The sequence below is a fragment of the Amblyomma americanum genome, chromosome 7 (assembly GCF_052857255.1).
Source record: "Amblyomma americanum isolate KBUSLIRL-KWMA chromosome 7, ASM5285725v1, whole genome shotgun sequence".
In the NCBI taxonomy this organism is placed as follows: Eukaryota; Metazoa; Arthropoda; class Arachnida; order Ixodida; family Ixodidae; genus Amblyomma; species Amblyomma americanum.
Window position 1 is genome coordinate 27,268,599 of NC_135503.1, and position 26,180 is coordinate 27,294,778.

General features: G+C 44.9%; 1 protein-coding gene across 1 annotated transcript; it reads right to left on the reverse strand.

Annotated features, from left to right (window-relative positions):
* Positions 1–3,129: 3,129 nt before the first annotated feature.
* On the reverse strand, positions 3,130–22,257 carry LOC144098727 (solute carrier organic anion transporter family member 74D-like). Its single transcript, XM_077631565.1, has 9 exons — positions 21,480–22,257; positions 21,035–21,121; positions 20,523–20,732; positions 18,221–18,385; positions 15,030–15,228; positions 12,243–12,372; positions 9,562–9,734; positions 7,845–7,909; positions 3,130–4,206 (listed from the first exon to the last, which is right to left on the reverse strand). The coding sequence occupies exons 1-9, from the start codon at positions 22,156–22,158 to the stop codon at positions 3,860–3,862; spliced, it is 2,055 nt and encodes a 684-aa protein (XP_077487691.1). The 5' UTR covers positions 22,159–22,257; the 3' UTR covers positions 3,130–3,859.
* Positions 22,258–26,180: the final 3,923 nt, after the last annotated feature.

Here is a 26,180-nt window from a genome sequence, read left to right on the forward strand (position 1 = left end):
CTGTACCTGCTCCTACTTTCCAGAATAATGAAGGCCTGCTTTTCTCATAATGGCAGATAGGAGGGTGCATAAGTTCCATCTTCCCCCCGTTCCAAGTGACTACAGAAACGCATTTTCTGATACAGTTGCAGTTTGCTTGCCTCTATCGTGGCCGTTACGCAGATTCATTGTTGTAATCGGAAATTAATGACAGCAAGCAGATTACGTATATGAAGTTGTTTTGTTTATTTTTGTTTTGTTTTTACAACGTTCGCTGGTTCATGAAGGCTATGCACACTACGTCACAGGCACCAATAAAATGCGTGGAAGCATGGCATGTCGAAAGTTGTATTTCTGAAAACTCCGTGTTCCTTCTGAAATGTTACCGAATGAATCGTGGGAGTTATTTTAAGCTTGGTTTTTCCTTCACTAATATTTTAGCACTGTTTTTATGTTAAGCTTTGGAGTGAGGAATAGAGGAAGAAAATGTCCCAAAGAATAGGCACGTTAATTGCAGTATTTCTTAATGAAGACCATGCAAGTCTAATTTGTTATTACACTGTTGCGCCAGCATAAAGCCCAAAATTGAAGGTGGTCTCCCATCTCGACATACCGAATGCGATAAATACACATATAATATCGAAAGACATAAAGTTCCTTTTTTGTTTTTAGGTTCTTTAAAACTCGTCTCACAGGGGCATATGGATGGCCATCGAAACTGTAGCCGGTCGACTCGACGACCCGTCGACAGCTGATACATGTGTGACTCCAAAAGCCATCAAATCAAATGTCTTTAAAATCAGCGGAGCAGGCAGAAACTACATATTTCGACGGCCTTCGTGTGGCGGCGACGTTCTCTTCGCGATTACGATGCTGACACTTGCTCGCAAAGAGATAAAATTAAAACTTGTTACAGAAAAAGTGTTCAGAAATATCACTTATCCAAGCAAAAAAAAGAAAAAAAAACTGGCAATAAAAACATCGCACCAAACATAGTGAAAACATAAGCGAAAATTGATTTCTCAGAAGCGCCTGGGTGCAGCACTTTGTCCCAAAGGGAAGCACTCCCTTTAAATGCACAAATAAACTTCTTGTTATCGAAATTTTTGTGTTAAACATATGAGCTGACTGTTTTTGTTCGTGGAAAAATTATCGGTGACGATTGTTGCTCCGGGACAGTTCACTGTGAGATAATGGTCGACGGCGATCGAGTGTTCCTCCCTTCAGCCGCAATCTCCTTCAAATATGATAGTGTTTGCAAATCTCTACTTCCCGCAACTCGACTGCAATTCGAAGCATTCCGCGTTACTGCGTCGACTCTGTTGAACGGGGTGACGTTTCTGGCTATCAAAAGATGATATAAATAACCAAAACGTAGTATCTTTATTCTTGATTAGCCGCTTCCGTTCTAGATTGAATAATACAGGATTAAAAGGGCACTGAGGGTACATGGTACAGGGTAATTTGGCCTGTATTGGCAGAATACAGTATTCTACGAAAAATACGTTATTTTCACAGCAAAGGCAGCGCTTGAAAGCTGGAAAAGGCAAAAATAGAGGTGCCGCCATCTCTGGCCATTTTCGCAAGTAAACTAGGTGCTTTGTCTAATTTGTTTTGGCACGGATCTCTGATTTTAGGCTAAACACTTATTCACTTAGCTGTGGGGATCACGGAGTTCCTTTTGCTGTAGACGTAACAAGTTTGAATCGAGGGGCGAGAAAATATCAAATTCATTTTCACAGCTATAAATGCATTTTTTTTGTCCGTCACGTAACAGCCAGAAACAAAAAAAAATGGCGGTGGTTTAGCTCTGGTTAAACCTGATGTGACGCGATAGCTACAGCTGGCCGAGTGGAACTTGGTCACGTGACCAACCACGTGACGAACCACGTGATCAGCCACGGTGCCGCGCCACCGGCAGGTGCTCCGCATCACGTTGCCAACCACGTGACAGCGTGGCGGCGCCGCCACGCCGAAGGCTCAGAATGCTACCGTAATGTAGCTATGGCTACAAAACGGCCATAGAATCGATTTTTTTCTATGAACAAAAATTGGATGGAACTGCTCTCAGTGTTCCTCTATTAAGTTCAAGACCGTGAAAAACATAGCACAAAGAAAAACGAAGGTCAGAGCAGAGCTATATCCTATTGTGCGCAGTTAAAAACGATGAATGTGAGTTAAAATCAACCGCACAGCCTTGGGCGAGGAGAGTGTATTCAAGGTCTCCTTCACACCAATACGAGCCAGTTGGGAGGCTTGATAAATTGCTTGCCACTTCATTTTCAGTAGCGACTGCACCATGACATTAAATATACCCGTGCCGATCCACAGCTTTTAACAGGACTCTAAAGGGGAAGGCATAGTCCAGCTAGGCAGAGTGGCTATTATCCCAAAAAGGGAAATATGTTATTTTTACCGAGAACAGAGCTTGAAGAAGCCAGAAAATGTAAGAGCAAAAGGCTTTAGCGACGTCCATGGTGAATTCCGGTGACTGTGCTTGGTCAGTTATTCACTTCTTACGATCGAATGAGTAATTGCATTCGCGAGCAACACTGTCATAATGGGCAGCTACTGACGACGTCGTGGAGCGTTGTCAAGATACAAGGGTGCCACCCAGTTGGCCCTTCCTACGTGAGGGCGCTGATCTCAGAACTTCAGAAGCACGAGCCTAGCAGAAGCTCTTGGGGTTATTTGAACCCTTTACAAACAGTGAGGCCGCTACGTTTCACAACATAAAGGATGGTGAGTAGTATGGTGCCGCCATCTTTTGATAATTCTTGTAACAAATAGACGTGTGATCAGCAAGCGGAGCGGTTTTGTTTTTGTTCAATTTTTTTCCGGTACGCCAAGAGAACGGAGGTTTATACGCCATAAAATGACGTAACTTCAGACGTGTTGAGTGTGGTTGTAGAGAAGATGGAAACGTGGTATTGTTCGCGGTTTTGTCAGCACACAGTAATCTCGCGTAGAAAAATGCTGTATCGTTCCCGAACAGTTATCGATTAGCGTAAATCATCAATTTCCCTGAGTGCCCCTTATGTGCCGTTAGCAAACTATGCTCCTACGTACCACACCCCGGAAGCGACTGATTGGTGCGTTCTTTACGTCCTTTTTTTCAACTCACTCCCCAGTTTCATAAAATGCATGCAATTTTTCAACTCACTCCCTAGTACCATAAAATGCATGAAATTTCTTGAGGATTGTTTTGCGAGTTTTTCGCGAAGCCCAAATAACTCGCGAAAAATTGGTCCCGCGATTCTTTGGGCAAAATATTGAGCTACTGCAATTGTACAACATGAAATGCCTTTTTATGCAAGGTTCTCACCCCATCTCTGAAAGCTCTGCAAACTTGCGAAGCACTAAAAATTTTGCCAAAAGAGTTACTGGCTTTCTGCCAGTCATATTCGGTATTCTCCGCGTGAGAGAGCTTAGTTTATGTAGAAATCGATATTTTAGCCTTTTCACTTCGTTTCATGAATTATTTCTGCATATTTTAACTGTGGTTCTCCAATATTTTCCTTAAAATGTCCTCTTTCAGGAACAGTGTGCTTTCTGCCGCGGTCGGTTTCGCGAAGGTTAACGATAAGCCGCATTGCGCCTTGAAACTTGCAGACTTTTGGAGAAGAGTGATTATAAAAACTACCACCTCTGTCCACAAAATTTAGCTGCCGGGAAATATTCCTAAACTGTGAAGTTAACTGAATTCGCGAAATACTGAACTCGCAAAGATTAATTGGCACAGTATTGTCATGTATTTCCTTCGCCAATTTCATGCTGTGCATTTCCATCATCACAGATTCCCTCAGGCAAAAAAAAAAAAAGCGTCACAGAGCAGGAGTTGAGATTTGACTGAACAGAAAACAATGCATCAGTGAAGTTTCTAGTGGACCGGCTTTTCGCCTTCGGAAGTCATTTTCCGCATGGCGTCGTCGTCCAGGTCGACCATTCGCAGGCAGTTGTCGTCCCACAGGGAAGCCGCAGCCGCGGACTCCTCGGCCCGTGCGTCCGCCTCGCCGTACAGGTTTTTGACGCGCTTGCTGTAGTAGGCCATGACGAGGTTGCTGACCAGGCTCAGGCTCAGGAACGCTATGGTGACGCCGTGGAAGATGAGCCGCAGCTTGTCGGCGTCGTAGAAGGAGCAGCTTCCCCGGTGGCCGCCTCGCTCGTCCCACACCAGGCAGGTGGCGTCGAACAACGCCGAGTAGATGAGCGGATACGGTATGGCCGCTGGGCAGGTAAACAGAGGCTTAACCCACACGCCAATGTAAACACTTTGTGAAGGGCGCCAAGCAATCGGAGCACTCGAGTGACCCGATGAGGCTTGCTCGGCTGCGAGGCAAGGCTGGCTTCCTTGTCAGGAGCACGTGGTGTAATCTCTCGATACCTTCGATAGCAAGGATTATGGTGACGCTTTTATTGCGGCGATAAACTTCCATGGAGCGAACATTCGAACAAGTCTCTTCTTTGGTACGAAGGCTATATTCACCCGGATTTTATGTCTAAGCGCCACTTATTCCGGAAATGCACAGGAGCGCATACATCTACACCAAAGTATGAGAGTGATCGGTACTTTTTATTGTATATAGAATTACACTTGTAGAGAGCATATAACAGTCGTCAAGGTCCCCTCCGTTCGCGGTGCTGCTGCGTATCAGAAGAAAACGAAATGAGAGAAAACTGGTGCCAACCAATATTTTATCTTTGCCCAACGTTTCGGGACCAACTCGGTCCCTTGTTCAGGGCAAACGTTGGACAAAGATAAAATATTGGTTTCCGTCAGTTTTCTCAACTATCTCATGAAGCCAACCAGACGGACTTCCGCACAAGATGTTTTCGATTAAGATAACGAAATATTTTCTCTTGCAGTCCTTCGTTTACACGTGGAATGACTTTCAGGCACCTGTGCTCCTTTCTCCTCAACCTCATATAAAAACGGGGCAGACGAAGACGAACGTTACAAGCGCCGCCTCTCAAGCAACTATGCCGCAGGCCCAACGCTTTGTTCCTAGTAACCGCGCCTATGTCGCCTACTCAGGAATCGAACTCCAGACCCTCGAGTTGCAAATAAGACACGATACCGCTGCGTCATTCAGGCACGTGCGTACGGCTTGGTTAGAGCGGGGCTTTATATGTGTATATCATGCGGTCTTTCCCATACTGATTCTCACTGTGAAAGAAGAAGCAGTGTACTTGTCTGCGCAGACAAGAAGAACCGCCGTCGCGTCATAGTCTTAAAGGCGGCGCTTAAGTGTGTCCCCCCCCTTCCAACTTTTATTGCCCGTATAGGTGCATTCACCACCAAAAGGTGGCGCTTCTGTTGCGCCGGTATTTCGTCCAGTGGTGTCGCACAACCAAATGTGGCAATAAATTTCTCGTTATGAAAAAAAAATGCTATGTTTGTCTGCGCATCAACGGAAATTTAAAAGCGTATCGCGTTGCTGCTGTTATTTTATTGCGATAGCATTACAGGTGCATTTCACGAGAAAAGCCGGTATCCGTCCGTCCGTACCTCGGAAAAGCAGGTAGCCAACCAGCCGCGGTGGGCAGGTGGCAAACTGCCCACCATGGCAGAAAGCAATTCAATTAATTCAAACAAATTCAATGCAGTTGCCACCTTCCCACCATGACAGCGTCCCGAAGAACTATCTGCGCATAAATGAGCCTTATGGCAGCTCAGGAGGAGAAACCTGGGTCTCACAAGACTTTCCGGTGGCAGTGTTTGCAACAGCCACCTGCCGGAGCAGTGGCACGTCGCTTAACTCCCGTACCACTGCGCCAGTAGCGGTATGAGTACTATTTGCGATCTATGAAAGAGATGAAGTACTTGCGCGGTAGGAATCTCTAATGCTCTCGCATTGTACTCTGAATGGTAGGTTAAGTGTCGTCCAAGTTTCTTTTTTTTCTTTCAAACTAATGAATATTTATTTTTTTCTGTGACATCTGGATCACCCTGTGTAGTGGATACAGGGAACTATCCAAGAATAGCTAAAAAAACATTCAGGGGGACGCTTTGTTGACCTAAAATGCGGTCAGGCGAAAGCCTTTAGCGCGGTGTTACTGCTTGTGTCACTGATGTGTGGTTAAGCTGTTTGCCCGCATTATGAGACTCCATTGAAGCGAGCGCTAGGAGGGAGGATGCCCGGCACCCGACTCGGCCGACAGCTACGAGGAGTCTGGCGCGGACGCGCGGCGCGCGCCGGTGGCGGCACCTCGCGCAAGCGCAGTGAACTACAAATAGCGCAACATGGCCTGCGATAGCACCCGCCCGCTTTAGCGGGATGGTGATCTCGGAGGCCAGAGCGTAACGGACGGAAAGACGGAGCATGAGCCAGTAACGGCTTTCGCCTTAAAATTAGGTACAGTTTCTGGAAGCGATTTTGAAAGGGCGGTCGCTTCAGCAAAATGGCGCTAACCTTACTTCGTGTTTTCTGCATTAAAAATTTAAAAACCTTGCACAGCTTCTAACCGCTAGAACCACGCACAAGCTTTAAACGAAAGGACCTAAAGCGCCCTGCAAGAAAGACAAATGCATATTCCCGATATCATATTTTTGTTACCGCTGTGTGCGCTATGAAAGAAACTTGTGAGACATCGGAGAAGGGAATATAGGCCATTCGCGCGCTCTGATAGCGGGCGCAGCTGTGCGCACTGGGCCGCATCATGAAAAACCCTGGGGAGTCTACATGCAAAATATTGTATGCTAACGCCCCCTGGAGCGAGACGTTTAAATCAAGGCTCTTCTCGCGAACGCTTCGAATTTCGCACCCTCTTCAAACCGCAGGAATCCTGCTGGAAACATAAACGCAACGAAAACTATTTGCGCTTTCTGCCGGCAACATAAAGCTTATTAATTTCAGAAGAGTGAGTTGCCGGGCTAGTTGGCCCTTTTGCATGGTGATGGAACAGCGCAAGGGACGATACACAGGGCCCGTGTGTGTATTTCTTTGTTTCTTCCTGTGTATCGTCCCTTGCGCTATTCCATCGCCATTATTAATTTGAGTTTATCGCCCATCCCCTCCGGTAGCCAAGTTAATTATTCAATTTTTACAACTAACTCCCTTAATTATTACACATACTCCTATCTCTACTGACAGCTCTAACGTTTTCTTCTGAGGCTTTTTTCTTTTCTAAGTTGAAGCCAGCAATGCAATGTGGTTTGCATCATCGGTCCCAAAAGTTCTCCAGTCACTGCAACGGCGGCCATAGCGCAAGTAAAGCCATGCAATAATGCTGCTCGCGCCGGCGCTTGCCTGTCATCGGGCGTCATTTTTCTGGTGAAAAAGTTAAAGAAAAGCAAATGGGACCGCACTTTCAAGAGTTGCTCATAAATGCGCCCTGTTTGATAGGTAGTCTATACGAAAGCATTACGACCTCTCAAAGAGCGCTAAACATGGATTTCGAGCCAGAAAAAAAATCCACTGAGCCGCCCATGTTTCCTTTTTGCTGCTTTATGGCGCCTACTTCACTTCGACAGGTCATATAAAATATTCTTTTATGTCACCTACTTCACTTCCGCATGTCATATAGAATTTTTTTTCTTGTGTCTCCACCTTGGTTCGAAATGAATGGGACATATCACCCTCTCTGGAAGCGGTCGTATAGGCCGTGAATTTTTTTTTTTTCGACTAGAGTGCCAGACTTCTCTTCGGCTAAGATTTTGAAGCCATCAGTTTCAAGCAGTCAAAAGACGCACACAAAACTGCAATGAGAAGTTAGTGCCAACATTAGGTATTCTTGGTAAGCACTGGCAGCTTATCGGGTTCTTTCCTTTAAGCACAAGTTCTAAAAGGCACGGTGAATACATCTGTGCAACTTTTATATGCCCCGCGCATCATTGCCGCGAACGATCAACAAAAGGCACCAACCTAGCAAGTTGAAGGCTGCTCCTATCAATCCCACTGCAAGGCCCTTGTCCGCCGGGTCTACACATCTGGGACAAAAGCAGACATTCGTGAATAACTTCATTAATAACCAACTACAGTTGAACCTTGTGATAACGAAGCTGAAGGGACCCGGCGATTGCTCCGTCATAGCCGTAACTTCGTTACAGCCAGTTTTGACAGAGCCTCCGAGGTGAATTGTCATTCCTTCGTTATATCCATTGTTTCGCTAGAAACCGTTTCGTTATAACGAGGTTCGACTCACATTCAAGTAGTAACATAGAACGTATTATGTGTAGCAATACTTTTTATGCGCTGATGGGCATGGCGGGAACGAACCAGCAGGTTAGTTAAAGGCGCAAAACTGCCTTCAATAAATCTAGGCCGCAAAACGTGCAGTGGGCCTGCACCAGGGTTCTGCACAGAACCTTTACGTCTTCACTATACAAGTGGGTGCCGATCCTCACAGAGCAGGTCAGAGAAGAAATACCTTGGAGTATCCTGTATGCTGATGGTATCGCACTGCATGTGTTCAAGGACCAAGAAGAGTAAAGGCGCAAAGCAAAGTCTGGAGGGAAACGCTAGAAGAACTGGGTATGAGAATCAGGAGAAGCAATACAGAGCACATATCTTGTAATCTAAGAAACCTTGCGTGCCAAGAACTAAGACTACAAGACACCCTAATCAGAAGAACAAGTACCTTGGCATTTCAAGTACCTTGGCTCGACAACCGATGGAGAGGCCGACACGCAGTCCCAGTAGAAACCAAACAGGATGTAAGATGTGCAAGGTTGTTTCAGGTGTACTAGGTGACAAGAATATCCTTTCAAGCCGAAGGGTCAGCTCTATAGAACAGTACTGAGGCTAGCAGTGCTGTATAGAACTTAAGCGAAACCGTTAAAGATGGCCAGTGCGTTAAAGATGAAAAATGCATTGATGGATGTGCGGAGTGATAAAATAGTACTGAGTCGGGAACGACCACATACGTGGAATCATAGATCGATGTACCAAAAATATACCAAAAATGTACCAAAAAATCACAGATCGATGTACCAAAAATTCAAGACGGAAGGTTGTGATAGTTCGATCATGTAACGAGGAAACGCGACGAATACACTGAAAAGAAGGTTATGAAACGGGATGTTAGTGAGAACAGGCCCAGATGGAGACCCAAGAAGATGTGTAACACGATGTGCAGCGAGATATAAGTGGGACGAAGCTCAAGGGAATCTGGTAATGATAGGGTAAAGCGCAGAGGTGCAGTAGGAGGAGGAGGAAGAGGAAAGGCAGGGAAGGTAACCGGACGAATAACCTATTTGCTACACGGCACGGGGGGAAAGAGATTAGGTCATAAAAAAATGGAAGAGAAAAGAGAGTAGCAGGAAATTGAAGTCACTATGAAAAAGTCAGAGGCGTTTGTTGCGCCTCTGCGCAACGCAAACAGACACCTCATATAAAAGCTGCCAACAAGTCGTAGAAGAAGGATTGGACTTAGATACGCATTTCCTTGGTTCTTATCTATGATACTGCACTTACAAAGCAAGGCGAAGTGATATATCATCTCTCCTCAGCTCTACGAACTTTAAAATCAATATTTGCAGGAACTATTTTTTTTTTTTTCAGTTCAAAACAAATGTTTCAGGCTTGACGTCTAAGCATTCAGGTCGGCATCAATTGCGAAAGTTGGCGATAAAAAGCTGACCTGAGGCTGACGATCATTCCGCCGACCCTGGGGAGTTGCGCCACCAGTTTGCTGATGCTCGTCAGCGCAACCAGGATGTACAGGCTGTCGCAGCCGAACTCGCAGAATCCATCCTTCACCACGGCTTCTTCGCTGCTGTTGTTTCCTATCAGACAGCTGCAATGCATTGTGCCCTGCGCAAAACAGGATTCCCGTTTAGCCGACAGTCAGAAGCCGCCATCAAGCGACAATCTTTCGCAGCTGCGGTTGCCATCGAGAATCTTTCTGTGCTTGAAGGGGAAGAGGAAAGGAGAAAAATGAGGAAAAAACTCTGATTTAGTGTATTATGTTGCATATGTATCATGATTCTTATCATTTTTATGTTGTACCCATTCTACAATTATAGTGCAATTTTCTCGTTGAGTGCCCTTTCCTTTTACAAATGTATGTTTGTGTTTCTTGTATGCACTGTATGCGTTTGTGTTTTGACCAATGATATTGATTGTGTGCCGCCTCAATTATAACTCAATTAATATTGTGCTTTTATGCCCACACAACAAGAGATTGTAAGGCGCAGCAAGTGTTCATTTTCACAATGCTGCAAATGTCGTTTTTTTTTCAGTACGCCCACCCACTGTGTCGTTTTCATTTCATGCATAAGTTCCCGGGTGTGCGTAATTCTATGCATAAAATTACCGGCGGGTACGTTTAGGGAACTACGCGCGAGTAATGCGAAAGCAATTATTTTAAAGCTTTATTCTAATTAAATTCTAATTATATTCCAATTCAAATCTAGTTCTATTTTATTGCTTTGTAGTCAGTGTAGTTGTAATTACCAGTGCTGACTATTACTGGTTAATAGTGGGTATGGTACTGGGCTGCCGACTCGAAAGACGCGGGTTCGATACCGGCCGCGACTGTCGCATTTCGATGGAGGTGAAATACCAAGAATCAGTGTACTGTGCGATGTAAGTGCACTTTCAAGAACTCCAGGAGGTGGAAATTATCCGGAGCTTTCCAATGCGGAACCCCCATAGCCTATGTCGCACTGGAACGTCAAGCCCCATAAACCAAACCAAACCAAACCATTACTGGTAAACATTTCGTATTTTTCTCGCTGCTGATGACATCGCGCCGCTTGAACCAGTCGCGAGTTTTCGAACGCGGCCACTTTTTCGGCGATGCCGGATTTTTGTATCGATGAGGCATCTAATGCATTCGCAATAATGAGCTTTTCAAGTTTTTTGTTGCGCAAGAACACCGGCCGAGAATCTAGGGAGTCAAATTAGTGAATTCCCACGAAGTAAATGCTGGTTAGCGCTGCGACCGGAAGGCAGCGTGCCGATCGGAGCATATCCAGTTAGTCAGTTTCAGTCTGCGATGAAGGTTTTGCTTTGTTCTAGCATTCATAGTACTTGTTCAAGGAGTCTCGTGTGCTCCTCGATAATTCGCGAGAGTAACCAAGATATACGTTCGGGGTGTTACGTTCCCCCCCCCCCCCCCTCCTCCTCCCAGATTGGGGAGATTGATCGGGAGGGCCTCCACTTCGGAGTTGGCCGGGCCACCCGTGATGTTTCGGGACGTTAAATACCATAGAGCTTCTAAAAGTTACCTGGAGGGAAAAGTGGCGCTGCGGTAGTTAATCTAGCATAGAGAGACGCAAGAATACTGGGAAGTTGTGGTTTCATATTTGGCTTTGGCTATTGTTGGGCTGTAAAAACACTGTGAATGTTTTGCATGCCATCCTAGCAACGATCTTTCACTTGCGGTGACTATTTTTAAAAGGAATGAAAAACGCATAAAAAAGATTTCAATACGCGCACAGTGGAGAGCACCGCGACAAAGGTGCCGATCCCTATAGGCAGAATCTACGATCTCGGCCGCCAACACTAGCCAAGCCAAATACAAAAGCAGTGTTTCCCGTCATTCTCGCGTTGGATAAAGTACTGTGTAAGAAACTCGCACAGATAGATGGTGGCGCCTTTTTTTGCGTCTAGGTAAGTCTAGGAAAGTCCGTGGAAAATATTCGGCTTCCCAGCAAGTGGCGCCTCTTTGGACGCGAAGGATTGGGGCCATAAAATGGCGCTACAGAATGAACTGATTCTTTATAAGGGAACGGAAGATTTAACATCCTCTAGAAAGCTGTGATTTCAAAGATGCATGTAAGGAAGCCAGCACGCGAAGACTTTCCCGGCCGAAGAAAAGAGCAGTTATCGCAAACGGCAGCCTTCCAAGTCATTGAGTGTGAACGTCTGGCCGGCGGTTGAACTATCTAGCCGCCCCGCTTATCAGTCAAGCGAGTCGAGTAGCACGCACACTCGATGACAATGCCTTGCATGAGACAGAGGCTCGGCGCTCGCCTCAGCACAAGTCGTTGCGCGGTTATCAAAACACGAGTGTGAGATCCCCTTCTGGAGCCCGTTACCGGAGGCGTCTGCCGCGGCCTTGTATCGACGCCTTCGAACGCTAGGCAGCCCAGAGAGCCACGTTGCTATAGTGACGACGCAAGTGACGTCCGGGTGTAATTCTCTCGCAAGAGACGTGATCCGGGCTCGAGTGGCCGTGGTTGTGTAGACGGTCTGAGCGCAAGATCCGATGTATACGAGGTGTCACTAGGAAAGCAGCGTGGAGTTTACAGGAGATGTTTTTATCTTGTCTAGCCTACACGAAAAACACCGTGATAAGATGACTTTTCTACTTACGTTTCCTACGTCAGAGCAGCCAGCTGCGCAGGGTGAAAAGTAGGTGGCATTTTCCGAAACGTGGCAGACAGGCTGGAAGGATGTTCCCGTGCAACCGCACTCCTGGTTGCAGGGATTAATTATAGACAAACTGAAACATAAAGAAGTTACCGCCATATTGGCATCTATCACATTTTCTTTCAAAAACAGATACAAATACCTTTATTTAAACATCAGGGATGTTAGGAGTGCACCCAAAAGGCCTATGACTGGCTTGACAGAGGGGCGCACCCCCGTACATAAAAACCGGCAGCAACAGAACACGGTCAGAACAATAAAAAGAAAAAGGCTACAGTGCATAGGCAAACATTATATTCAATAAAAAATTAGTGAACATCCTCTCGCAATAATAAATAAGTCAAGTCGGCAGAATTAACACGAAACGCTCATGAAGAATGCAAAACGAAGAATAACAATAAGAGAAAAAGGGAGAAAGGAGGAGTAAACTTTCAGTAAGAAAAAAAAACGTATCATTAGGTCCTCAGGGCTCATTGCGCCGATTAAGAAGAGTTAGAATTATATATCGGAGCATTTGACGACCGTAATTAGTACGAAAGGATGGCACATACCAGACGTCGTTGTTACTTGTTGGGTAGTAATTAGCTTTAGGCCGTAAGTTAGCTGTGCCATCAAAGAATGCGTCGTGATTTTTCCGTTTTCTTTCATATCGTTTAGTTAGGAATAAATTATATAGGTCATTAATTGGAGTTTTTTTTTTAATTATGCGAAAATAGGTTGAGTGTGAGCAGTAAACGGGGCATTCGCAATGATATGAATGACGTTTTTCTGTATTTTCTGTAACCTATGTGTACTTGAACATGTTTTTGTACCACACACCTGATGACAATATCAAAGGTTAGATATAAATAGTGCATTATACACTAAAAGTCTAACACTCAGAGGTAGTAAAGAGCTGACTGTGTATAGCATGCGTGTGCATTTTGCAAGTTTTTTAACCAGATTGTCGATGTGTATGCCTTTGGATACACAAAAAAAAAATGAAAACAACTCTAAAACTAAACTTGCCGACTAAGACATTAATCAGCGAAAGCTGTTATAGCTTAGGTTTATCCATTAAGCCCAGCATTTGGCCGTGGAATCTACACCGTGACCCACAAGGGAGAGCCTAGCTGTTCTCATGCGAATCAGCGAAAACTGATCTCGCCACCCGTTGCCTAAGACCCTCCCTCTCTCTTCGCTCACGCACTTGCCCTCTTCCTTTTTATCCCCCAAACATGGAGAGGAGGATTTCCCTCCCTCTACTTTGCCACCTACAACGGTTGGCAGGAGGCAAGTGAATTGGATTGAAATAAATTACCCTGAATGAAATTCAATCTCATTAACAAAAGTAAATTAAATTATTTGGTTAAGTCATTAAGGTCCTGCGGCTAACGCTGTAGATTCCATGTTAGAATCCAGGGCTAAACAAAGCTATACGAGAGCATTCGCTGCAGAAGATAGGGAAGATTAAAACGCGACCACTAGACACGAACATATCGAGTGACGGATGTCAAAAATAAATGACTCGTATGGTTTGCTTGTAACCGAGACTTGCGGCTATCTCTCATAGCAAGTAGAAAAAAAAACATGGAACGACCAGACAGTGGAACGACCAGACGCAATTCTGCTAAAGCAGTTGTATTTACCCTCGATGATTACTGCGATGCTTTTACTCTAAGCCGAGGCTTCACACACGCGGCGGATTATTTGTGGTGGGATAAGGTGGGCGAAGTTTGTTTGGGGGTTGCGGTGGGCTGATGAGCAAACACCTGTCTAAGGGAAGGGTGTAGGTGAGGTAGTGATGTGGCCGGTGGGCAGTGTTTGTGGAAGGCAGCTGGCTTCCCCATTAAGAGTTTGAATTAGATTTCGCCGTTGCTTTTTCCTTCCGCTGCTGCATGGGCTTCTAATAGGTGCAGCCCTTATGCAGGGTGAGGGTTGGTGGTGTTTCTGGAGGGTATACACTTAAAGAGAATGGAGTTTAAAGGGAGAAAGATATCGTCTAACGCACTCTTTTTTACAAAAGGCAGTGCAATAGAGGAAGACTTACTCCCTGTTACACCCATATAGGCGTATTCGTGTTTACAGTGCAGTTGTGTAGGTGGGTGGTGAGTGGCGCTTCTGGTGGGTGAAGGTGGCTGTACTAGTGGGGTGGGATGGTGATTTGAGGGTAGTGGGGAGTGGTTGAGCAGTCCCCTGGCTAGGAAGGGGCGGGGGTGAGGTAGCTAGTGGGCGGTGCTTCCGTAGGGTGGAGATGCAGGCTTCTCGCTGGGGCTGGAGGCTTCAACAGATACTACAGAGCTCCGGTGCGTTACAGTAGCACTGCTCTGACAATAAAATCGCGGAACAATCTCACGTCCAACAGGTGACATCCTTAGTTGATATACTCGAGTTAAAGACCTTCGATTCGGTCCTCGCTATGCACTGCATACGACAATAACACATGGGACGGTTCCTGCCAGTTATTTAATGTTTCTTGACAAGACTTGTAAGTTTCGGTCGTATTCCAAATAAAACATTTATCGCAATATTGTAGATTTGTGCGTGTAACGCTGTCATCTTCAAACCCAAGACATTACGTTAATGAATTAATTAGAAATACGTGTGGAATATGAGGAAGCTTTTGAATGACCTTATTGGTAGGCAAGAAAACAGTCTCGGATTAAAACAAACATTATCGTTGGCAATAAGTGCCTCTCTTATATACAAGTGCACTCTCATTATACTGCTGTTACACAGAAGGGCTCTTACCTGCCAGAAGCGAGCCTGCTGGTTCCGGCAAGCTGCCATCCAGAACAAGACAGCAACATGCCGGCTACCAGGAAGCTTATTTCAACAAAGTCGGCGGCTGCTTCCATGAGGCCTATTGTGCGTGCCTTTGGTTTTAGGAATCGGATCATGAGGCCTCCAAGAAAGAGTCCGACCATCATAGCCAATAATTTTGTAGGACCTATTGGAACACGAGATAGGGAGCATCTTTATTGACTGATAGTTTCCGTTAAGCGAGAGAGAGAGAAAAGTGGTAGAGGAAAGGCAGGGAGGTTAGGCAGAAGAATGTTCCTGTTGGCTACCCTGCACTGGGGAGAGGTATGAGGGGGGCGTAAAAGAATAGGAATTAGAGCAATGTGGTCGGTATCTAGCATGACAAACAATGACAAGCGCACTGAAAGTCACAGGCCACCGCATCAGTAGCCTGCACACCTTGAAGGTTGCCGAACACTGCGACATGAGTAGAACAGATCTGCAGTCCTCTATCACTGATACCAGGCAGACAGGCAGCGCCGACGCTCTAGTGTGCGGAAAGGTTGCTAGCCGTTGCGGCGGATAATGTTGATGACAACGTAACACATCCCGACTTCTCGGAACTATGAAGCTCGAGGATGCGTTGTGCCAGCTATTGTACAGCTGCAAGTACTGGATTCAACAAATCCAGCATCTGCAGTGCATTCTGTGCAGCTGGAATGTGCAAGCTGGAAAGCAGCACACGCATGTCATTGTCGATTGGCTTCAGCATTGCAATCACTTGCTCGTCTGCGACTTGGGCCGGTTCCTGACCTACTACCCTACAAGCAGTAGACTCAACACACTGGGTGAGCGGTGACTGTTCTATCACTGACGGTGTGGAGTGCCTCGATCGGGAGCAATGGCCAAGTGCTTCAGAAAGTACAGGCTATTAATCAAACATGCACGTCCTCCGAAAATTTCTGAGGGCGCTTAAGTCTGTTACGGCGCCGTTCGGGTGTCCACCGAGATACGTGAGACAGTTACTGCGCCATTTCCTTCCCTCAAAAGCCAATTTTCAATTTTACTGTGTTTACCTGCAGGTATGCGAAAGCACGGAACTTTCTAGAACGGGAGTTTTTTTTCCACGGCGGCAGTACGCGTTGTACTTTTTGTTTTTTCGGCTGTCTTTGTTTTCTCATTTCTTAAATTTTGGTTTATCTTATTTGATTTTTAATTTTTTCTTATTTTTACTTTCACTTTATTTTTTTAATTTCGAAATTTTCACTTTTATTTCATTTTTATTGATTTATTCTTATTTTTCATTCACTTATGATGCGTTTCTATTGTTTTATTTTTATTATTTATTTTAGTTTTGATGGCGTCATTTGATTGACAGGTAAGGCGGGCACTTCCTGCGAATTGACACTTTCGGCGAACTGATGAGAGAAATAACACTTTCGCCTTAAAATTTTATTGAACACAACAACCGTGAAAACACTGAACCTAGCTCCTGAGGGCAAACTGTTCGAACCTCCTCAGGGCTAACCTTGAGGAGGTTCTAACAGTGTTTCCTGCATATGTGTGTATGTGTGTGCGCGTGTGCTGGCGTACGCTACAATCGAAGTTTCGTTCCCACTTTTAAGTTGTGCGCAACCAGACGAGTAGTAGTTCTTTTTTTATTTTCAACGGTCAGCCTTTGTACACCAGGGCTTTTGTCTGTAAGTAACAAATTCGTGTGACGCAGTTCGTTTGGTACTTTGCAGAATAATCGCGACTGTTTCCTTTGCTAGTTCATATATGTCGACAGTCACTTGGTGTAGTAGGGCGTCGGTTAGAGGAAGGTCACTCAGACTCGAAGATCGCGCCAGATTTAACGAACACGGTACAGACAAGTAACTCGAGTAGAGACCGCAGCGGTATCAAGCATCAGGACGTGCAATGCGACCACGGTGAATGGGGCCCCCGAGATCCCTTGTGCAACCCTGATCTCGGAGGTGCGACCGCGTCTGCAACGATCAGCTTCGTGTATATGCTCTCACCTCTCGCCAACCAGGCACTCTGACGTGGTAGCGTATATACGAGCTTTGCAGAATGAACTGAGCCAACCTGCCTCCTTCAGTCGAGCTGTCTCCTCCCGAACAGAATGCGATTAAAGGGCAACTGCAGAGGTTTGTTGAACGTTTCGAGTGAATAGCTACACCACCTTGCTTATAGTACGCACTCTCCACCACAAACAACCGTTTTTCTCCCCGAAATACCGTATGGAACCTTTTCAAAACAGTGGCAACAGTAAACGGAAACCGAATCTCAGTCCGTGGCCAGAAGTAGTGCTTCGCATGACGCAGCGTTGACGTCACAAGCATTACTAGAAAAACACTCGTACGCACGTTAAATGACTGAAAAAGCGATTGAAAACGATGAGTCCTTTCTTAAAATGCTTGACACAACGTAATACAATTATAACAGTTTTGTTATCGCAGCAGGGAGTGGCTATTAACGTGCGGGAAATATTTGTAACTTTGAAAATGCAGTGTTGCCAGTATAAACCGTCTGAGTTAATGCAAACTTAAGAAAGTTAAGAATAGGCAAACTTCAAAAACGATTCGGGGCGGAATTAAATGTCGCATAGCTGCCATACAGAGTGGAAGTCGTAATCAGGAACGACAGAAAACCCTACTGTATAAGTTTTATTAGAATATGGTGACATCGAAAAACCCTCGGATCTGCTTTTTAAGGCTACATTACAGGCAAATTCAGTGTGACAAGCCGACTCGATACGCTTTCGTCATGTTTAAATGAGTGCCCTGGCGACGCATAAAACTCGCAGCGAATTTTTTTCGCTCACTTAATAAAGTGTACCGTGTTCTAAAACTGTATTGCGAATTTCCGACTCTAAGTCAAGATATTCTCACGGCAGTTCATATTTTCCCTGAAGCCTACTGCACTTTGGAGACTGGCAAAGTTCCTGATGCAATAGCAATTTTAAAATATGCGCTTGCAGAGGCAATGCATGGCTTTCTCACGTTTTCCCATTAGCTGGATACTAGCCAAACATATTTATTAAAGTCTAGCTTAACAAAATTTTGTCTGGCTATATTGGGAAGAAACCAGACTATGGCTATCAAACAAGACTGTAAGCTGTCATCGATATTGCTTTTCTACGATGATTAACGCTTGCTTCCAGCTGCTTGGCAACAAGGAGACCAAATTTTACGTACCTGTGAAGAGGCTAGCGTTCGAGGCCGACACTCGGTAGTGTATCTCAACATACTTGGGGAACATGGTGATATAGCCTCCAATACCGTTGAACGCAAACATCATGGTCGCTATCTTCCACATGAGTACAGGATTCTTGCACAGCCTCCCCAAAGCCTGTCTGAATTCTGTTCAGAAAAGGGGAAGAAGCAGCAAGTACTTAAGCAGCTCAACAAACACCAAATTTACTTGCTGCGTTTGGTTAAGCTGGCACAGGACCGGGTAAATTAGCGAGATATATGGGAGGCCTTTGCCCTGCAGTGGGCGTCGTCAGGCTGATGACGATCACGATGGTAGCTGTGCATCTGTTATAGATATCTCCCAGTATTTTTACATAAGTCTCATCTACACACTCATTCCACAATGCCTGCATCACTGCTGAGGTTTATACTCAGTTGCATGCTTTCTCGTAATCTATGAAGGCTATATACCACAGGGATTGGTTATATTTTGCGCACTTCTCAATCACTTTATTGATGGTGGGAATGCGTTCTATTGTGGAGTAGCCTTCACGAAAGCGTGCCTGAACATTTGGTTGATTGAAGTCTAAGGTTGTCTTGAATCTATTAGCGATTACATTCGTAAATACTTTGTTGGCAACGGTCCTAAGCAGATCAGACTGTAATTCTTCAAGTCCTTGACGTCCGGACGAAGTCACAAGGCATTGCGTGTACAGGGTGGTCAGTTTTCTTAGCGCAATCTCCCCTCCATCCTTCGAAATATCTCCTGTTACCTGATTCTCACCAGCTGCTTTCTCCCTTTGCATTGCTCCGAATGATTTCTTTACATCCTTTTTCGTTAGTGGTGGGATGTCCCATTGCTGTGCGCTACTGCCTCTCTCATTTCGTCTAATTACATTGGCTGCCAAACAAATTTGTGTACAACTCTTCGGCGACATTAACTGTTACCCATATTGCTAGTGAAATCGCCCTCTTTGTCGCTTAACGCACACATCTGAGTTTAGTCTGCGCCTGGTTTCCTCAGGCGACTCCGTTCTTTAGAGCAGGCTTGATTCTATTTAAATTAAACTTACTTATGCCGGTTACCTTGCGCTTATTGATTACATTTGATAGCTCTGCTAGTTCTATCCTTTCAGTCGTTTCAGAGGCTTTCATGTTTTGGTGTTTTTTAGGCAGATCTTTTGTCTCCTGAGAGGGCTTGCTGGTCTCCTGTCTAATCATCCTACCGCCCACTTCTACTGTGCCCTCCGTTATGATAGCTCTGAAATCATCGTTCATTGCGTGAACATTATTGTCGTCGTCCTCAGTTAAAGCTGAATATATGTTCTGCAACGTGTTCCTGAATACTTCTACTTTCCCTCTTACTGCTAACTCATTGATGCGTTTCCGCCTCAATACTTTCTCCCACTCCCTCTCCAAGTGTAGGCTAATTCGTGACCTTACCAACCTATGGTCACTAAAACGCATCTTTCCGAGGATCGCCACATCTTGCATGATGGCAGTGTGAGTGAACAGTACGAAGTCTATTTCATTTTTAGTCTCATCAATGAAGCTCTTCCATGTCCACTTTCTGTCCTCTCGTTTGGGTAAGAAAGTATTCATGAGCCTTAAAGTATTTCTCTCTGCGACTCTACTAATAACTCCCCCGTGCTATTCCTAGAGTCTATGCCATAGTCTCCCCCTACCTGGTCCTCAAAGCCTGCTTCTTGCCTACCTTGACAATGAAACTTCGCCCATCAGTACGGTGCACTCGTGGACGACGATACACAACAAAAGAAGATTAAATATTACAAAGTACAAGAACATCCACACTTCTATATAGGCAGATAAAGTGAAAAAATAAAAGAAACAGTTATAAAAGTTAACCGTCCTTTATCCGCTGGTGAACACTCAGTAAAGCCTAGTAACGTAAGGTTCAAGATAGGAATAAAAATGCACACTTTCTAATCCTGTGATGTACCAGCTCGTAAAAAATCCTGAACGCGCAACAAACTTTTCAGGCTTTGTAGTTTCGACATTTTTTTTTTCGGTAGCTGATTCCTTTCCTTGGTGGCCAAACGTAAAAATGGAAAACGATTTAGCTCAGTGCATGAGAACGGTGGTTCTACTTTAGGGTTATGGTCAATTATCAAGACGAGGGAAATGCGCAAAGCTGGTGTAATTAGCGCTGAAGTGTATGTAGTCAGATTATGATGAATCTTGTGAAAAAACTTGTGACGGAATATTTTAAGCCTACTCTGTAATGAAAGAAGGTTACGGTTAACTTAACCTTCCTCTTTGGACTTCTGCGTGAGCGCCACTGTACCTTTTAAATCGCTGGTCAGTTTGTCCTTCAGAGTATCGGCAGCGAAGTTCTCGAGTTGCTCTTTATCGAGCGAGAATGATTGCCTCCTTATGTGCTTCGGAAAAAGAGCCATGGGCAGTGACATAAAAGCGAGCGTTATGCCCCATATAATGAAGCCGAGCCACCACGCTCCAATCCAGCTGGGATGCTTTGTTGTGATGCTCGGGGTTTCTGCAAAAATAATGAGAATGCAATGCCCAAAATTGTATATCCTTGTAACAGAACTGTAACAGAATTGTCAGTTTGTACTCGTTTAAACACACCGCAAAAATAAGTCAGCAGCCTAACAAAACTTCCTCATTCATTCATTCATTCATTCATTCATTCATTCATTCATTCATTCATTCATTCATTCATTCTCTTATTTCTTTACTTTATAATAGCTTTTCTTCAGCCACTTTGAATACATCTTTGAAATCACTTCTTCCTGTGCTCATAAGATGTGCAAATTTTGCAGATCATACAGCACTCACCGAACGGAGACTCGTAAATCCCTAGACAGACAGATGCCATAACGTAGCCAAGCATAGGTCCAAGGAACCTTAGGGAGAAAACAAGACCTGGAATGAAAAGACATAGCATATTTTGAAATTTTTCATACGTTGACACCACATGAACGGCATATGAGATTATTGCTTTACCATATGAATGCAACCGCGGTAAAAGGAACAACCAATTTTGTTGTATTGACGCTTTCTTTAATTTCTTGTGTTCGTCAAAACAGTGCGGGATCGTTCTCGCACAGTGCTTATGAAATTATTCTGACTTGTGACAAAGCTGTCGACATTTTTTTTTTCACTTCGTTCCGCTGCGCCGTCTAGAGTGCTTGCATAATTAAGCATGATTATGATTTTTAGTACGAATGACACAACTGGAAAATAACACAGAAAGTAGCGGCACTCATGCAAAATAACTTACTGAAATAGACTGTTGAGTCGATCTTCTTGGCGTTGTCGTCCGTGTATGTCGTGCCGGATATGTAGAAAGCAGCACCTCCGAAGCCATTCAAGAAATTCGCTACGAACAGGATGCACACTGCGAGGATGGCTGTGACGGCTGGCGACTCGTCATGGCCCGCAGAACTTTCTTCCCCGTGTTCCCGAGTGCAAAACTCCTTTTTAGAAACCGTGCTCAACTCAGAAGCCGATTCGTCACTCATCGCCTTCTGAACGTCACCAACTAAGCCTGGCCCGTAGACGAAATACGGTAACGCGGCTAGAAAACACCCCGCGACACTCATAAAGACAGCGAAAGCTATCATCTTTGGCCTGCTGACCTTGCGAGCGTAGTAGCCGATGAGCAGGCTGGCGAAAAGTGAACTCACGTTGTCCGCGATCAGTATGACGCTGAACATTTTACCAGACAGCGCGAACTTCCTCTCTATGGTGGAGATGCACCCGTTGAGGTAGGCCTTGAGAGCCCCCTGGCACACACCGTAAACGATGTAGCAGACGAGGAAGTAGTGAGTCTTTGCGAATCTCTGCATCCAATGCGGCCGGTAACTGAAGATTCCGCACATGTAGTCCGGATCGGTTTCCTCGGACATCGGCTCTTCTGATGCCGGGATGGGCTGGAACTTGGTACTTTTCGGGGCCATGCTGGCGCGGAGTTTTCTCGGAGGCTCGAAGCACAGCTGAACTCGTAGTCCCCAAGGTATACGGGGCAGGTGGGGATCTCCTTTCAAGTACTCTCACCAGAGCGTTGCGCATGCACGTTCCGATAAAGGCTGGAGTCGTATCAGCGTGATAAGAAAACAACTGTCCGTGCGCTTGGCCGTTCGGTGCAGTCGATCGTAGGGCGCACGTGCAGTTATCTTCAGGCGGCAGCATGCTAAACTTGTTTTCAGTGTCTTTATCAGTACAAAAGCGCTAAATATGATAAACACGTTGACGAGAAAGTTTACAGAAATCTCGTTCCTCGCCGTGAGTGTCTGACAAACCTTTAGAGCAGCGCTTTTGTTCTCAATATACTTGGCTCGGGTGTCTTATCAAGAAGAGGATTTTAACGTCACTCCATCCAATTTTTTTGTCATCTGTGGTTCGCCTTTCCAAACTGTTTTTTTTTAATTTATTTATCAATGTATGTGAGCAGTGCTCCCTCGTCCACTTCAAGCTCTGTAGATCAAGCCTGTTGAGATGGTGGTTAATCAAGCCTGTGCGATGAACAGTCTATAAGAATTAAAATAGTGCATCATAAATCAAATACACCTCGTGACACTACTTTCCAAGCAATAAAACACTTCAGTTTTCTTGCTTCGCGCATTCAATGGAAGTCTGAAATAAGTTACCATTGCCAAATCTTCAGAAGCGTTTTGAACTAAAAAGAACGTCTTCGCCAGGGGACAACTTAGCACTGACTTTATTGCTCTCAAGAAGTTATGTCGGAGCATTTATTCTTTCTTTCTCAGCCTCTATTTTCGCCCACAGTGTTAAAAAATCATTTCTTTAGTTCTTGTTTGCCGTTCTCATTTCTTCTGTTTTTCTGTCTATAGCGGTTTGCGAACGAATGTGATACGGCTTTATTTTTATTTTTTAGTTCGATATGCGCATCTAATCGTCTTCCCCGGGGTTCATAGACAGAATATATTCACGTGTCTGTGACGCCAGGCACTTCGCATACGAGAGAACATCCCGCCGGCAAAGAATTCAAAAAGGTTTACGGGGCTAACTTGTGTCCACAAACAACTGAACAACTCGGCTTCAATGATGTAGCAGAAATTTCACCCGGCGACGGTAAAGGTCAGAATCCCCACCGCTTTCGGCGTGGATTCTGACTGCTTCTCTGCAAAAGAAGCACATTCGAGACAAGCAACACAGAATAATGGCAGTTATATCGAACAACTTGGACGCAGCAGCGCGTGATTGATTTTTCGACACCGCTCTGATGTGTTATTGCTATGTGTTAATGTTACTGTGTTGACTGTTTCTTATTTTTCCTTTTGTTTTCCTACCACCCGAACCTGTACGCAAGCCACCCTTTATATAGTGCCTTCGGGCCGTTAAGGGACCAATAAATGTTTTGATTTTAAACGAAATCCCTTCTTGCCTAGAAACCAACGTGACAAGCCCATGTACCGCCGGCAATAAACAAAGATCAAAAGTAAAGACCCGAGACGAAAACAACTCTTCGCGGCCCTATAACAAGTCCCGGCCCCTGGTATGTGGTTGTTATTTTATTTCTTTTAGAGCGAAAGCAGTGTTCCGATGGGTAAACCCCGAGCGAGATCTTGCGATGTATGTGGTTTTGATTGTGATGTTTGTAGATTTCTACCAAGTAAAAGAAAGGAATAAAAATAAACGAAATAAATATCCGCGACAGGGATTCAAACCCGAGGCAGCGCGAACAGTACAGCTTCGCTAGCTGCTCCGCTACGCGAGAGCATTAGACTATCGCCGCAGTTTTTCTTTATTGCATGGAAATCAATCCCGCTGAGGTAACAAATTCTTTACGCGTACGCATACTATTCCGCAATGCGGGCACACATTCTGATGTCTTCGTACAGTGTACTCCACCTGCACATAAAATTTTCGGGAGACATACACATGCGTCAAGAACGGGCATCCATTCAGGTGCCCGGTCCTGCGCAGCATAAACCCCCCGCACCAAGGCGCACTGTTCACTGAACAGAGACCTAGATGAACGAGGTGGCACTGCGTGTCGATCCATCTGCGGCTCTCCCGAAGGATAAAAAGTTCATTCAGCATTAACTAATCGCACGGAATCCCGGAGATTTTTACGAAAGGCAAGAACCGTATAGCGTAATGCGATATATCAATGTCCTTTATGATTGTACGCTGAAGTATGCCACAGAAAAACGCTGCATCACGGCACCACGCAAAGCAATGATAAATCGTCTCTGGTTGGCCGCACAAGTGTCAGCCCACGGACGCATCTGATCACGCCTTGTGTCAAACTATTGTTGTTGTTGTTAGCCTATCAAAAGATGACACATACCCACAATGGGGGATCGGCCAAGAATCGGGTGGCTATTCACCTGAACGCAGTTAACAAAAAGGAAAAGCACGTGGGAGCGCAACACCGGTGAATTTTTCGTTATGAACAGAAAAGGGATGAGTGTTTTGATTTTAAAATTTTAAGAAAAGTAATAAAGAGAGGGATTAAATATTAATGATTTAGTCAAAATGTAATCAATAATTGATAGAAAAGAAAAGGTTGGAACACTTAGCAAGGCAGTCGGTGAGATTCTATCAGGAAATTTAGGACAGCGGAACAAACAGATCTGTGGCTGAACCCAAATGTGGTGGCACCAAATGATAGCAAGAGCGGGCTGTTCAGACTAAGGCCAAGATGCTGCAAGGGCTCCTCCAGCAACCTTTTTCTCAGAGAGTTGAATCGGCGACAATACAACCAAAAATGTTCGATAGATTCAGGCTCACGGCAAAATGCAATAAGGAGAGGGCGCCAAACCCGACTTGTGTAAATAGAAATTTAGAGGGGGGATGCGGCAGCGCAGCCTCGACAGTGATACTTCAAGCTGCCGAGAGCAACAAATTTTCCTGTTTCAATAATATTTAAGGTGCTCATAATCCGCCGATGTTAAAAGTGTTGTGTCTTGCGTGCTTAAAAACGCACGCCGAAATCTAGACGCTGTAATATAGGTTGTAGCCGGGATGATTGGCAACACGGGGCTGCTGAGGGAAGCCTTTGCGAGTGTCAAACAGCAACACACTCTCGCGCTGTGCATTACACATCTTCTTCAACAACTAATACTGCTATCAAACTAATATTCGCGTTTGGAGTTATGTGGTGGTAGTGAAAGAGAGATGTGCGCTGCATGCGTTGGCGGGAACAACGTTGTGGCAGAAACGCGGCTTTGGAGTATGCATAGACCGCCAGCGTACATTGTGTGGATTGGCACTGACGATGAAAAAGTTGAAAACGCGCATGACTGGTTCACTGGGTCAATGGACACCTCTACCATGCTTTCAGGCACGTGGCGGTGCAAATAACTGTGCACAAAGAAGTCTACAAAAACTGTGGTTTTGCACATTATTGCGTGCTTAGCAATGCCAAACCGCCAGCCATTTTTTTTTAATACAGCGCAATTTGCATATAAGCGTTTACATTTCTACATAAGGACTCCCTGTAGGCAAAATAAGTTGGGAGTAAGAAATTGCGTGGAATGAAAACGCTAGCACATAAATAGAGACGTTGACTCTGTGGCGCGTTGTCGCTTAATACTTCATTGCAAAAAGAAAAAAAAATTAGCAACTGTGAAGCTATTAAGAAAAAAAATGCTGCACACAGAGGCACTATCAGCACGCACGAGAGAGCAGCTGCAGTAGAAATAACAAAAAGGGACGGTTGGAATGACGTTGCGTCTTCTTGCCATGCTCTAAAGCTTTCTAAAATACTTTAACGTTCCTCTAGCAGCGTAAGAGTTTATATATAAACAAGAATTTTTTCATGCAAGAGAAGCAGTGCGGAGTAAAATGCACGCAGTAGTGGGCTGCCTTGAATTAGCCTAACTCAATGATGTTTTGTTTTTTGCGTGTGTTCACGGAAATTTGTTTACCTTGTAGCCACTAAGCCGCCGTGATGTGTCGTTGAATAATTAATAATGAGTGAGTAATCAGAATGTAATCAACCTTCAAAAAA